A 14749-nucleotide genomic window follows, 5' to 3' on the forward strand; every position below is an offset into this window, starting at 1 on the left:
CTGTCTGCGCAGACTCAGGAAGCTGCTGCTGGTCAGTGTGCCCTGTTCCGATGCGCGCTCAGTCTGGCTTCCCTGACCTCCGCAGCCTCCCGTTCCCTCTACTTGTGCTCAACATTGTCCTTCCCGCTGCCTCCCCTAAGGCTGAGCTCACTCTTAGTAATTTGGCTTGAGTTTTTCAAGTCCATTTGAATGTAGCCTGAGACTTAGTTACAGGACGATATGAGTTCAGATGACGCACAGGTGCAGACAGTCAATGGTACTTGTTCTTTTATCAAAGATGCCAAGTGATTCTGGGTCATCCTCTCTTCTCCACAGTATTTACGGAGACCCTGCACATGCCCACCTCTATTTGAGGGTGCTGGGTCTAGCAGCCAAAGAAACCAAGCCGCAGAGAAGGATGGGCTTTCCAGAGGCTCCTTGGGGAAGGTTTGCTAAATAAAGCAATGCTTGAGGGGAAAGCCGAAGGAAGTGAGGAAAAGTCCAGAAAACACTGAACTCCTGTTCCTGAGTTTGTGAGACGTTCCTTCATAAAATGTAAATATCACATCTATTCTTAAATGTTCATGACACAAACAAAAAGAACTTCGATAGAGCCTTGGTGATAAATTGCAGATAAATTTTGTCATGCATACTCTGTCTTCTGACGTGGTGAGTGAAGTATAAAAACCTGCATAGGGACAAATCACCTCTGCAGGAAAAGCATGTGAGCTTTAGTAAATCTAGACCTCAAAAGTACAGAATTACCAGGCAGACATGCCAGGGTTCTTTTGAAGACATCTGGTGGAGTCTGCATTTCTGAGCACCTTGTCATTTAATCTGCCCAGGGAACAGCTCTTTAAAAGCAAACAAACAAACAAAACAACAACAACAAACAAACAAACAAAAGAAAAACATCTACCATTATCTATCCACCTACCAGGGAGAGATGTTTTAAACTGAACATACAGTTGATGGGTTTGCTTTGGAATCATCACTTAAGTTTAGCAAAGGTAGTCAACAAATTTCACCTCTAGGGCAGACTACTTTGAAGAAAATTAAAAATACTCCGTTGGCTTACAGAATTGTCCAAATCGTTAAATACTAAAAAGAATCGCCCTTACATACATTTCTTGCGTCTTCCGCAGAAATGCAGCTTCTGTGGTTGCCTGAGACTGGAGCCGCCGCGCGGGGGTTGATCTTCGTGGTGGAAGAGGTGGCGGTTTTCCAGCCGCCAATTTCTCTCCATCATCGCGACCTGGTGAGACCCTGGATCCCGAGGCTCGGTGGATCTTTTGTACAGGATGTGGGAGGGAGGCCCAGCCCCCGCAGAGTCCTTGGGGGCCCCTGCCAGGTGTGAAGGGAGGGGCTTCAAGAAGTAGTCCGCTTCCTGGGTTCTTATCATGCCTGACTGCAAAATAGAGAGGGAGAAAGAAATGTGCATCAGTGCTTTGTTATCTGCTCACAAACGTGCTGTTCCCGCCACTGAGAGCACACGTTGCAAGGGGTCGCACAGGGGGCTGAGAATTAGGGATGGGACAGCCCCACTCTTGAGCCCTTTCCCCACCCACACCCTTGCAGAGACACTGGTGTGGAGGTGTCCTGACTCGACTCCAGGAGCAAAGAGAGTGCACAACATACTAAGGTCAGGTCCTTTAAAGCAAAAATTGGAGGAGAAAGCACACAACCCTAGATATTAATATGGGTGGAGGTGGTGAGGGGAGTTCCCAAATAAAGACGTAAAATTATAATCCTAATATAGTAAGTAGCAAAATTCTATTCAGACTTCAATAAAATGTGACACTTTCTATAAAAGTGTAACTTGACAAAATTAATCCAGAAGAAAGCACAAGGAATTTCTTAGGCAATCAGGGAGGTCTTTCTAAGCAAAGTATTTGGGAAATAGGAAAGAACTGATTATAAAAACACAAAAAATGTCTGTACAGCATAACAGACAATGAAAGCACAAACAATGACAAAAATATCTTAAAGGAGAGAAAATTGAGAGACTTGCCTTTTAGAGTGGCAAGTATTTTTCAAACTTGATAACTGTTAGGAGAAATGGGAACAAACAGGCAATGACACTGGGAAAGGGTAGACTGGGGCCAGACCTGCCACATCTATCAGCATTGAAAATGTATAATTCAATTCTAGGATTTTACCCTTTTGGAATTCTTTTTTTTTTAAACATCTTTATTGGAGTATAATTGCTTTACAATGGTGTGTTAGTTTCTGCTTTAACCTTTTGGAATTCTCGCCAAATACTTCTTGTAGGCACTTCCCCAATATTGATAAGTATTTGTGAATGTATAATTGAATCCTTGTTTGTAATAGCATAAAAAATACAAACAAAATGAAAAAATAATCAAAACAAGAAATAATTTAAATGTTTACCAACTAATTCAAGGTAATCTTTAAAAGTACATTTACTTATTTGGCAAGAACATAATGATTTAAAAAGGCCAGCTAATTATGTCCTGATAATAATCTTAAGTAAACATTGTGTGTGTGTGTGTGTGTGTGTGTGTGTGTGTGTGTGTGTGTGTGAGCTCCCAAGACTATGGCCAACATTTTCTATATTACACCTTATTTATCACTCACAGCAATTCTGTGAGGTAGGTATCGTTATGCTCCTCCTTTTATGGATGAGGAAATAGAGAATCAGGCTGATAAAACAACATTTTCAAGGTCACCTGGGAAGCAAAGTATGAGGATTGGAACAAAATCAGAATAAATTAAAAACCTGTAAGTTTAAGGCTTATACTGTAGGGGTCCCAGAAGTTGTTATTTTAAAAAAGTGTATAATAAAGTATATAGTGGGATTCCAAATGTGTTCATTTTAAAAAGTGTGCATCTACACTTAAAGAATTTTCCAAGAAGGACTGATGAGAAATTGTTGATGCTGGTTATGTTCAGGGAGAGAAAATCGAGGAAGAGGGATGCAAGAGGGGGATTCCACTTCCATTTTTACATCTTTAGGCACTACTCAAGTTTTTAAACTCTGTGTGCATCCTTTCTTTAAAAAAAAGTGTCAATGGCATTGCTGGATCATGGGATTACAGATTAATTTTTTAAATCCTTCTAAATGTTTTAAAATACCTTCATAATTTTAGAATACAAAGAATTACTCCTACAGAATTATCCAGCTATAATTTAGAACTCTCCAGTACAGTATTTATATGTGTACTGAGTTTTTGCAAGTTATTTTGATAATTTAGGGCACTGATTAGACCCTTATTGGGTATTCAAAGACACTGACGCTTGGTTGCCTGTTCTAAGAGTGCCTCTGATTTAGATGCCTGAGTCTGATTCTCATCTGGGGGGCGCTTAGGGCCCATCACTGCACACCAAATAAAGTTCTGTGGTGGACTGAGTTGTCCTGCATGGGTCTGAATATTTGCACAGTGCAGGATGACAGACATGGAGAAGCACTTCTGAGATCTTGGGAAAGGGCCAAATACACCTCTCAGGGACAGGAGGGTTGGGGGTGGAGACAGAAAAGAGAGGGGCAACCGGGCTTATCGTACATTCAGAGATTAAGCATTGGCCATGGTGTTCCTGCTGGTGGGAAAGAGGTAAGAGAAGGTAAACTTGGTAAACTATCAATGAAGCCATCAGCCCCATGGGGTGTAGACCTCCCGGGGCCCAAATGCCAGCTAGCAGCGGAAAGGTGAAATACTTGGAATTTATGCTCTGGATTGAGGTGGAGGAGGTGGGGGGCTCTCACTGGTGAGCTCCATGGATGCCCTGGGAATCTTTTTGCCCTAGAACTCTACCAACTAAACTAGGATAGTCAATATTTTAAAGTCTTCAGTTCTATCAAGGAAGAGCCTAGTATGAAATTAAATAACAGATAAAGCTAGTTGGGTTTCATCCCTTTGGCAATTAAACTAACTCAGGAGTCCCATAAGCAATCATGAATATGTTCAACCTTGTGTGATGACACTCCCCAGAGAGGTTTTGTACACTACTTAAGGTAACTAGTTGAAATGTTAAACTGAAAAAAATAAAATAGTAATTTTTTGCTTTTAAAAAAATCTTATCTGACATGCAAACAATCCCTTGCTTTTCAAATCACCCTGAAAAGATGATAAGCTCCTGTGGGTGCTCTAGAGTAGATGATGTTCAGCATCTCTGGTGCAAAACTGGGTGGACTCGCAGAGAACAGACTGATGGGTCAGACACCCAGCATTTATTATCCTTTTTTTAACATGATCTCTGTGACTTCGGATGATTTACTCATCCCCTCTGTGCTGTTTTGTCCTCTAGGGAGTGGATACAAAGGCAGCTACTTGCCACGAGATTGTAAGATTTAACAAATAATATATATTTAAAATACATGGCCTCCAAAATACATGGCCTAAGCAAAAATATTTGCTGCATTAATGAAACAAAGAGTGTAAAATATCGTACTTCACCCTGATGATCTCTGATTCCTTTCTGTAATGCAAGGAGTTTCTGGGGGATTTTTCACTCTACAGTACGAGATCCCTCTGAAGACCGTGTGTGGGTGTATCCCAACACCATCACCCCAAACACATCTTTGCTTCTGGCCTGCTGCCTCAAGCTTTCTGGCTTCCTCCCCTAAAACACTTGTGTTCTATGACAGCTGTTCCAGATTCAAAACCACCTCCTGCTTTCCCCTGGGTTTAAGGCTACATCCTGGGTGGCCCAGAGGACCAGATCCGCAGGCAAGAGAGAACTGCCTCTGGAGGACTTCTGAATTTTCACTAACACAGTAGTCAAGGGTTTATGCTTGTTTCATTTATAATTTAGTCTGAGCTACAGTATTCTGTATTTAAATAATCCCCTATTTCATTAACTACATAGAATGACACAATAACTGATAAGACTGATATTTTGATATTCCTCTATAATCAATACATACTGAAAAGTACAAGAAAAAAGTTACTCCTTTTTTCTTGCTACATTAATCTTGCAATAAATCTTGCTGTATTATTAGTTTGCAAGCTTATTTAAATGATTAGGTAAATTGTGGAAGATTAATGTTTTCTTTTTATCAGTGCTTTTCTTTACTGAATCGAGAATATTTACTTAGTAGCTCATAAAATGTCTGGTGTACACCTGCCCACAGTAACCACTGGGAGGTAAGCTGGGTGGATTATTAACCGGCTTCAGAAAAGGTCAGCTTCTCCCAGGCATTGCAGGGGAGCTCTCCAGACACCTGCATCTCTCGTCGCCAGTTCTGTAAATCATTTGACATTGGGAAACTCAACACTTGTACTGCATTTATAAAGAGAGAAAGAGTGGGTGCCCTGTCAGTGATGAGAAAGTGCTGTTTCTCAGACTCACAGATACAGAGAACAAAGTAGTATTTACCAGTGGAGAGAGGAAAGGGGGGAGGAGAAATCAAGGGCTAGGGGATTAAGAGGTACAAACTATGATGTTAGGTATAAAATAAGCTACAAGGGTATATTGTACAATATGGGGAATGTATCCAATATTCCAGAACTATAAATGAAGTATAACTTTTAAAAATTGTGAATCACTATACCGTACACTTGTAACATATAATATTGGACAGCAACTATACTTCGATAAAAAAGAAAACAAAAAGAAAAAATGCTGGTTCTGAGCAATGTAAGAAAGTGTTGAAGGTAGGATGTTTACTGTATTATATTTGTTGCTATTCACACTTAAATGCTGATAGATCTTTATTAATGTATATCTATTTGGAAAGGCTGTCTATAAAAGTTGCATGAATCAAAAAATAAAATGTAAATTAGGAAGAGATGAGCCTGGTTGGGCAGTGTATCAGATTCCTTCCTGCTGCATAAGGGATTCCTCACTGAACTGGTTGCAAGCTTGTCTCAGGTGACACCACAAGTGTCAATCAACACTGTGAAAAAGTGATCCAGCTCATTAGAAGAAACAGGCATTTCAATTCTTAATTCATTTCATTTTTACTGTACTTCTTTGTCATTTCTCCAAAAGTGTGATTTGTATTGGGAATATTCTACTCATTCTAGTCTCCTTAGTGATGTTTCTAAAACACAAGACAGATGCAACTTTTATAGAACTTTTATAATTACTTTGTCTTGGGCACCATCTATGTGGCAGGTAATATGCTAGGTGTTTTGCTCTATTTATTATTTTTATTCTAATAACAAACATATGAAGTGGGAATTAATGTTCCCATTTAAAGTAATGGGACATTAAATGCATACATTTGCCCAACATTGTAGAGCTAGGAAGTGGGGTAGCTAAGATTAAAATTCAGAATTACTCAGATTTACACACTGTTGTCAGCACACCATGTTATTTCTCTACCACCATGTATACCCTGGAAAATAACTGCCATACTGGTGGGGGCTGAGAGTGAACTTGAACTAGTTGTAAATGTATATTGTAAACTCTTGGGTGAAAAAAAGAAAAGAAGAAGTAGAACTGATATTCTAAAGAAGGACAGAAAATACAACAATATAAAATGCTAAATTCAAACCACAAAAGGGAGAAAAAGAGTAGAAGGCCAAAACAGGAATAACAAACAAGGGCAACAAATAAAATACAGTAACACATATAGTAGATGTTAATTCAATTACATCAACTTTGAATGTCAGTGGTCCAATGCACCAATTAAAAGAGATTGTAATAGATCAGAAAACATGACCCAACTATACACTGTCTACAAGAAACCCACTTTAAATATAAAGCACAGATAAATTAAAAGTAAATGGGTGCAAAACTATACCATGAAAACACTAATCAAAAGAAAGCAAAAGTAGCTATATTAATTTCAGATAGAGCAGACGTCAAAGTAAGGAAAGTTATCAGGGATTGAGAGGCATTAAATAACGATAAAAGGAGTCAGAGCTCTAAGAAGACACAACAATTCTTAACACGTATGTACCTAACAACAGAGTGCCAAACTACATGAAGTGAAGTCTGATAGAACTGAAAGGAGAAACAGATGAATCCACTGTTGTAGTTGGAGACTTCATCACTCCTCTCTCAGAAATGGACAGATTCAGTAGGCAGAAAATCATTAAGGACATAGATGACCTCAACAATGCCATCAGTCAACTGGATATAATTGACATCTGTAGATTACTTCACCCAACAGTAGTAGAATACACTTTTTTCTCAAGCTTGCTTAGGGCATTCATCCAAACAGACCACATTCTGGGCCATAAAACACACTTTAACAAGTTTGAAAGAATCGAAATTATACAATGTCTGCTCTCAGATTACAACAGAGTTACATTAGAAATCAATAACAAACAAGATAACTGGAAAATCCCCAAATAAGTAGAGATTATTCACACTTCTGAATAACACATGGGTCAAAAAGAGATTCAATAGAAATTTTAAGATATTTTGGACTAAATTAAAATGAAAACACAACTTATCAAAATTTGTAGGATGCAATGAATGCTAAGAGGGTAATTTATAATACTGAATGCAGATATTAGAAAAGAAGACAGATCTAAAATCAATTATCTAAGTTTCCAACATAGGAAACTAGAAAAAGAAGGTTGAATTAAGTGTAATGTAAGCAGAAGAAAAGAAATAATAAGAAGTAGAGTATAAATTAATAAAATAGAAAATAGGAAATCGATAGAGGAAAAACAAAGAAACCAAAAGCTGGTTCTTTAAAAATGGTGAGATGTACTCATACTGCACTTAGAGAAATTAAAAAAAAATAAAGAAAAGAAACCAACCAACTACTAACCCAAAAGGTTTTTTAAAATGCCATGAATGACCACCTAGAAACCAGAAAGGACTTATTAAAAAATAAATTCAGAATAAATGAATCAGTAGATAGTAAAAGAACGTGCTTATTAAGCTGAAAATTCTAATAAAGCCAAGATCTGGTTTGTGGATTGAAACGGGAATACCTCATGAAAAAACAATGAATGTGAAAAAAGTCAAGAACATAGATAACCTAATGGGACATGGCTGTTATTTATAAAGGGAGATCAAATTTCTCTCGGAGCTTAAATATCATTGCAGTGTGTATTCTTATTTTTCATTAGTAATTTTTTTGAGCTTTTCAATGTTATGACATCTTTCAGGTCAATCTATGGCAAGGATTTAAATCCCTGTTAGAGGAAAACTTCTAGATGTGTGCTGTTCAAAATGGTGACCACTAATTTTAATTAACACTGAAGAAAATTAAGAATGCAGTCCTCCAACTGCTCAGTAGTCACACACAGGGATTCAAGTTTAAATTAGTATCAAATAAAGTTAAAAATTTAGTCTTGACATTGCTCAATAGTCACACATGACTAGTTGCTCCCGTACTGGACAGCACAGATATTTCTATTATGGCACAAAGTTTTATGGAAGAACAGTGCTCTAGAACAACTGGTAACTAACAAATCTTTGGGAGCTTACCTCTTAAGACTAGTTTGCTAAATCCATGGCTGTGGTATTTGTCCATAATAAATAGTATATGTCACCTACGAACATTCTTATAAATCACATCCACTAGCATGTTGATAAAACTGCGCCAGCTAAATAATCAGAGCATGTTGTCCTAGACTGAGTGCTTAGTAAGATTGCCTTTGGTTGACACAAAACTATCTGAACTAGGAACGGCTCGAACTTAAATTCTCAGATCCTGTATTTCTCTGCACATTCCCAAGACACAAAGAGAAATGTTTAAGCAAACAGTCACCTAGTCAAGGCATTGAAGATATTGCTGCTACCTAATATAATCAGAACACCATGGATTAAACACTCTAATACTCAATGGATTCATTTACAGAGCTGTGTAACATTTAGGCATGAATTTGATCCCATAGTGGAGGAAATTCACAGTTCCTCTCATCCAGGGAATGTGTAGCATGTTCGTTCATTCATTCATGCATTCAGTGAATATTCATTAACTGCCTATTATGAGCTGGGTGCTCTTCTTGTCAATCCAGATACAACAATGGACAAAATAGACAACACAGCTTCCCTTGTGAAGCTTAAATTGCATTGTGGAGTTGGGGGGTGGAGGACAGGTAGTAAACAATTGATGTAATAATATGTAAATCATAAAAAGTTAAAATTCAGTGTGTCAGTTCTTTCCAACTCTATCTATAGATTCAATGCAATCCCAATCAAAATTCTAGCAAATTATTTTGTGAATATCAACAAACTGGTTATAAAGTTTATAGGGAGAGGCAAATGTCCCAGAATAACCAACTCGATATTGAGAGAGAAGAACAAAGTCTTAGGACTGACACTACCAAACTTCCTGACTCGCTATAAATCTGCAGTAACCAAGACAGTGTGGTTCTGGAGCACAAAGAGACAAAGAGAATAGACAGTCCAGAAAGAGATACAGACACAAATACAGTCAGCTGATCTTTGGCAAAGGAGTAAAGGCAAGACAATGGAGCAAAGATAGTCTTTCCAACAAATGGTGCTGGAACAACTGGACATCCACATGTGAAAAAATGAAATCTAGACACAGACATTACATGCTTCACATAAATTTAACTCAAAATGGATCACAGAACTAAATGTAAAATGCCAAACTATAACCTCCTAGAAGATAACACAGGAGAAACTCTAGATGACCTTGTGTTTGGCAATGACTTTTTGGAGACAATACCAGAGGATCCATGAAAGAAGGAATTGATAAGCTGGACTTCACTGAAACTTAAAATTTCTGCTCTGTGAAAGACACTGTCAAGAGAATGAGAAGACAAGCCACAGACTGGGGAAAAAAAAAAAATTGCAAAAGACACACCTGATAAAGAACTGTTATCCAAAATGCACAAAGAACTCTTAAAACTCAGCAATAAGAAAACAACTCAGTTAAAAAATAAGCCAAAGTCATTAACAGTCTCTCACCAAAGACGATATACTGATGGTAAATAAGCATATGAAAAGATGTTCCACATCATATGTCATCATATGTTAAAACAATGAGATACCACTATAAACCTAGTAGAATTACCAGACCAACAACATGCAATACTGGTGAGCATGTGGAGAAACAGGAATTTGCACTCATTGCTGGTGGGAATCCAGAATGGTGCAGCCACTTCTGAAAACATTTTGGAGGCTTATTATAAAAGTAAACAAACTTTCACTATAAGATCCAGCAATTGTACTCTTTGGTATTTATCCAAAAGAGTTGAAAACTTTATATCCACATCAAAACCTGCACAAGGATGTTTATAGAAGCCTCATAGTTGCTAAAACTTGGATGCAACCATGACGTCCTTCAGAAGGTGAATGGATAAATACTGTGGTGCATCCCGGCAATGGAATATGACTCAGCACTAAATGAGCTACCAAGCCATGCAAAGACAGGGAGGAAGCTTAAATGCATAGTAATAAGTAAAAGATGCCAACCTGAAAAGGCTACATACTGTACGATGCGAACGATATGACATTCTGGAAAAGGCAAAACTATGGAGAAAAGAAAAAGAAACCACAAAACAAAACAGTGGTTACCGGGGGTTAGGGGAGCAGAAGGTGTGGATTGGCAGAGCACAGAGGATTTTTAAGGTGGTGAAGCTATTTTATATGGTATTATAATGGTGAATGCATGTCATTATACATTTGTTCAAAACCATAGAGTGTACAACACCAAGAGTGAACCCTAACCACGGGCTTCGGGTGATTATGGTGTATCAGTGTAGGTCCATTAGTTGTAACATATGTGCCGTCTGGTGGCGGAAGGCTGTGCGTGTGGGGGGGCAGGGTCTAGATGGGAAACTTCCACACCCAGTTCTGCTGTGTTTTCCTAAAAATGCCCTAAAAATAAATTATATTAAAAAAACAACTCAGAATGAAGACGCCGGGAGTGTAGGAAAGGGGGTTTCAATTTTAGGTAAGGAAACAGTTAGGCCTCATTGAGAAGGTAACATTTCAGTAAAGCCCTAAATGGGTGAGGATTTGGCTGTGTGGATTCCAGAGGGAAGGTTGTGGGCTAGGCAGAGGGAACAGCCACGGCAGTGGCCCTGTGGCCCTACACGGCATCAGCTCACACGTTCTCTGCAAAATATCCGCTTGTGATAGAGTCACCTACTAATAATATTAATACTGATTCAGCAGGGCCTTGCTCAAATTGGGCAAAGGCTCTGGGAAATCTCTTCCAGCCCATCCGGTAGAGGGGACACGTGAAGCTTCTGGGCTTATCCTTGCATCCCACCTCCACCTTCTCCTCTAGAGGGTTATGCTTACTATCTGCCGCTTCCACTCTCGCCCTCCTTCTAATGTTTTCTCTACTTTTTTGGAGGAAAAAAGAAGCATAAATCAGATCACTAACTACTTAGAACCCTGCAATTGCATCCCTTGATTTGAGAGCACAATTCCTGGAGCCTTACCCTCTGACCTGCCTCAATTTCCTTCCGGGCTGTGCTCCTGCCGCCCCCCGGGGCGCTCAGGATGCCTCTGCTACCCTCCAGCCTCGGGAACACCCAGGCTCTCTTTGGTCTCTCTTGGCGCCCACTAGTCCTGCTTCCTGTGCACACCTCCCCCAGCCCTCCACTGGCCTGGCTCCTCCTTTACCTTTCCGTTTGGAGTGACAGGGTGAGGTGTGGGGACTTGCTTGCCATTGTGTTGCTCTTAAGGGCAGAGCAGGTGTTAAACCCAGCCTTGTGACACGTGCTGCAGCGATGCAATGGCCAGTGGTGGCTCCTGAGGCCAAAGCTCTGGTTCAAGGCCTGACTCTCCCTCTCTTCAGAGGGTGAGTGCATGTGTGTGTGCACATGGGCATGTGTCCTGAGACCTAGCTCCTGTCTCTGTAAATCGAGGAAAAAATCTACCACTGTTTCCTAGGTCACCTGGTGCAGATTAAATATATACACTGCAAAGGTGGCAAAAAAAAAGATATTTTAATGATGTCAATCAAGAGCCCAGTAGATATTTTGGAGATTGAGGGCTGCACAAGGAAATCTGCAGAGAGAGGAAGTTAAGTGTGTGCAGGACTTTGTGCAGGTTGGGAAACCAAGACCAAAAGGCCAACGGCAGCTCGGGAGGGTCACAGGAGAGCTGGACAGCCATTGCCGCGTGGTCAGGGCAGAGAAGTCGGCCAGCGTCGCGAGGCGGGGTGGGCACACGTGTTTCTCATCAGAGGCCATGGCTCCCCGGGGTGCTGTCATTTGCATCTACTAGCCATTCCTGAAGTCATGCAAGTTTTTCCACACACACTCAATCCATCCCAGTGGGTGATTCAGGCACCCGTCCCCCCGGCGTCGGCAAGCTGCTGGCTCTAGGTGAATTCTGTTACGAGCTCATCAAGTTCACACTTAGCTCATGAATCAGCTGTTTTTGCTATTTAATTGTGCCACTGGGGATATTTCTCTTCCTCACTGGCTTTGGTGTTGATATCTAGTCTCTCACAACAGTGTCCTTTAAGCTCCGGGTTCTAGGACCGTGACATCCTATTTCTGTTAATCATATTAATATTGATGGCATTCATTTACTGATTGCCTATCATGCCCCTGCCTCTGTTCCAGTGACTGGATACCATCTGATTACCAATAGTCCTCAGAACAGAATTGCAAGGTAGGGACCAGCAGCTACATTTCTGTAGATAAAGAAACTGAGGCCCTCATGACCCAAACGTCCATCAGTGAGTGAATGGATAAACAAAATGTGGTACATCCTTACAATGGAACACCATTGTGCAGTTAAAAGGGATGCAGTATGGATAAACATGGATGGATCCAAAGACAGTATGTGGAGTGAAGGAAGCCATATCATTTTGTATGATTCCATTTCTCTGAAATGTCCAGAGAAAGCTAAGCTACAGAGGCAGGAAGCAGAGCAGTTGTTGCCAGGCTGGGGTGGGAACAGGGAGTGACTGCTGGGCACAAGCGTTCTCTCTGGGGTGACGGGAATGGTCTAAAACTGGATCGTGGAGATGGTTGCACAGTGCCGTACGTTAACTAAAATATCACTGAATTGTCCACTTGAAGCAGTGAGGTTTTCTTTTGTGGATTATACATCAGTAAAGTATTTAGAAAATTAAACAAACCTGAGGCTCCAGGAGTGTGACCTGAACAAGGGTGGCAGCCAGGACTGCTGAGCTCCCAGCTAGCCATTCCCTCCACACCTTGGGGCTTCCTGGGGGCACAGTGGGGTGAAGTCATTCAGAGACGTGCCCTCGGCAACAACCAGCCTAAGAACAAGCATAGCCCGGACTCCAGGGCCCTCTAAGGGGTCAGATTCCTCATAAGAGAACACAGAGGCAGGCAATGAAGACGAGAGACTGCAGGCAGCTCAGGGGCCAGGAGCACGGCACGTGCTGGAGCTGCTTTCCCAGAGATCCATGTGGGACATCGCAAAACTGAATGCAAAGCATCTGTCCCGTTTCATTTAACCACTTTCACTAACGCTGTTGCTAAAAGTGATGAGCATCTGAATTCAGTTCTTCACCTGTCTCCTCCCCATTACCCCTAGACCAGGCAAAGCACAGGGAGAGGCACCAGCTTTTCATCTGCAGGTTCCCTGCTGTAGATACACAATACGAACTTCATGGACTTTCCCTGAGGAGGGACCGGTAGGTTGAGGGTGTTGCTTATGGAGTCTGCATATCCAGCCATGACCCTCAGAACTTTCCGTCCATCAAAACCCACGCTGTCCTCCTCCATCCTGAAGTGCTCAGTGCTCAGTCAGCGGGTCTGGGTGGGGCTGTGACAATGTGCGTGTTTAATAAGATTCACAGACCTGACACGGAGACGCACCCAGCATCTGTATCTCCAAGGCCCCGGGCTCACCTGGCATCGTTCCCTTTCCAGCCCTGCACTCAGGGAATGGGACAGGCAAGATCCCTGTGGGGTTATACAGTTTTGTCGTGCATGTTTAATAAGATTCACAGACCTGACACGGAGACGCACCCAGCATCTGTATCTCCAAGGCCCCGGGCTCACCTGGCATCGTTCCCTTTCCAGCCCTGCACTCAGGGAATGGGACAGGCAAGATCCCTGTGGGGTTATACAGTTTTGTCAGATGTTTACCGTTTATTGAATGGCTTGCTAAGACACAATTCAACTTTGGGTGAGGTTTGTTATAACTAAGTTTCCTTGTTTTCAAGCAAGTGGACATCAGACACCAGTATCAATATGGCCTCATAATGGCTTTTGTAACGTGGGGTCTGGGGAATGGTCATTTGTACCAACATTGTGTGTTTGACACAACTTCTGTTACACATGTAACCTTCCAGGCAGTTCCTTTAAACATCCGTCCCTATGGATACCAAATTTGACCATTCACAGATTCCAGCCTTAGTTATATATATGACTGCATATACTCTCATACACATGTCAGAATCCCGAGGGGGTTATGGAAGTTACGACTAATCCTGTTTCCAGACTGTTAGCTCAAATTGCATGATCATTGTAATGTGGCAATGCATATTCAAAATGGTCTATTTTAGAATGCCTTCTTTTTAAAAAAAAAAAAAATTCTTGATTTCTTCTTTAGTTTTGAAACAGTTAGTCATTAAAAATAGAAATACATTTCAATTTTAAAGTATTCAAATTTAGTAAAAACATTTCATCTATGAAATAGAATTTGCTCTTAAGCAAACTAATATATTACACCTTGTGGTTTGTACTCTGTTTCACTGTTTGGAATTTTAAATACAAATAGAAACTTTAAGTGTTCACATAAGAATAATAGAATTGAACAAATACGTGCTACATATTCCTACGTTATAGATTGGAAATAAATAATAATAGCACCATGACTTGTAAAAACAAAATAGAATGCCTTCTTAATAAGCTGTTATCAAGCACATATTAGGCAAATACCACCTCTTTTTTTTTTTTTTTTTTTTTTTTTTTTTAAAAATATAGCA

General features: G+C 40.5%; 1 protein-coding gene across 1 annotated transcript in view; it reads right to left on the reverse strand.

Moving 5' to 3' along the window:
- ADAMTS16 (ADAM metallopeptidase with thrombospondin type 1 motif 16) overlaps positions 1 to 14749 on the reverse strand; it is a 174710-nt gene that overhangs the window by 116264 nt on the left and 43697 nt on the right. The window contains exon 7 of the mRNA XM_024752503.1: positions 1105 to 1387. Coding sequence (XP_024608271.1) covers positions 1105 to 1387 — 283 coding nt within the window. The remainder of the gene's footprint in view (positions 1 to 1104; positions 1388 to 14749) is intronic.

Source organism: Neophocaena asiaeorientalis, unplaced genomic scaffold (assembly GCF_003031525.2).
Source record: "Neophocaena asiaeorientalis asiaeorientalis breed wild unplaced genomic scaffold, Neophocaena_asiaeorientalis_V1.1 scaffold52, whole genome shotgun sequence".
Lineage (NCBI taxonomy): Eukaryota > Metazoa > Chordata > Mammalia > Artiodactyla > Phocoenidae > Neophocaena > Neophocaena asiaeorientalis.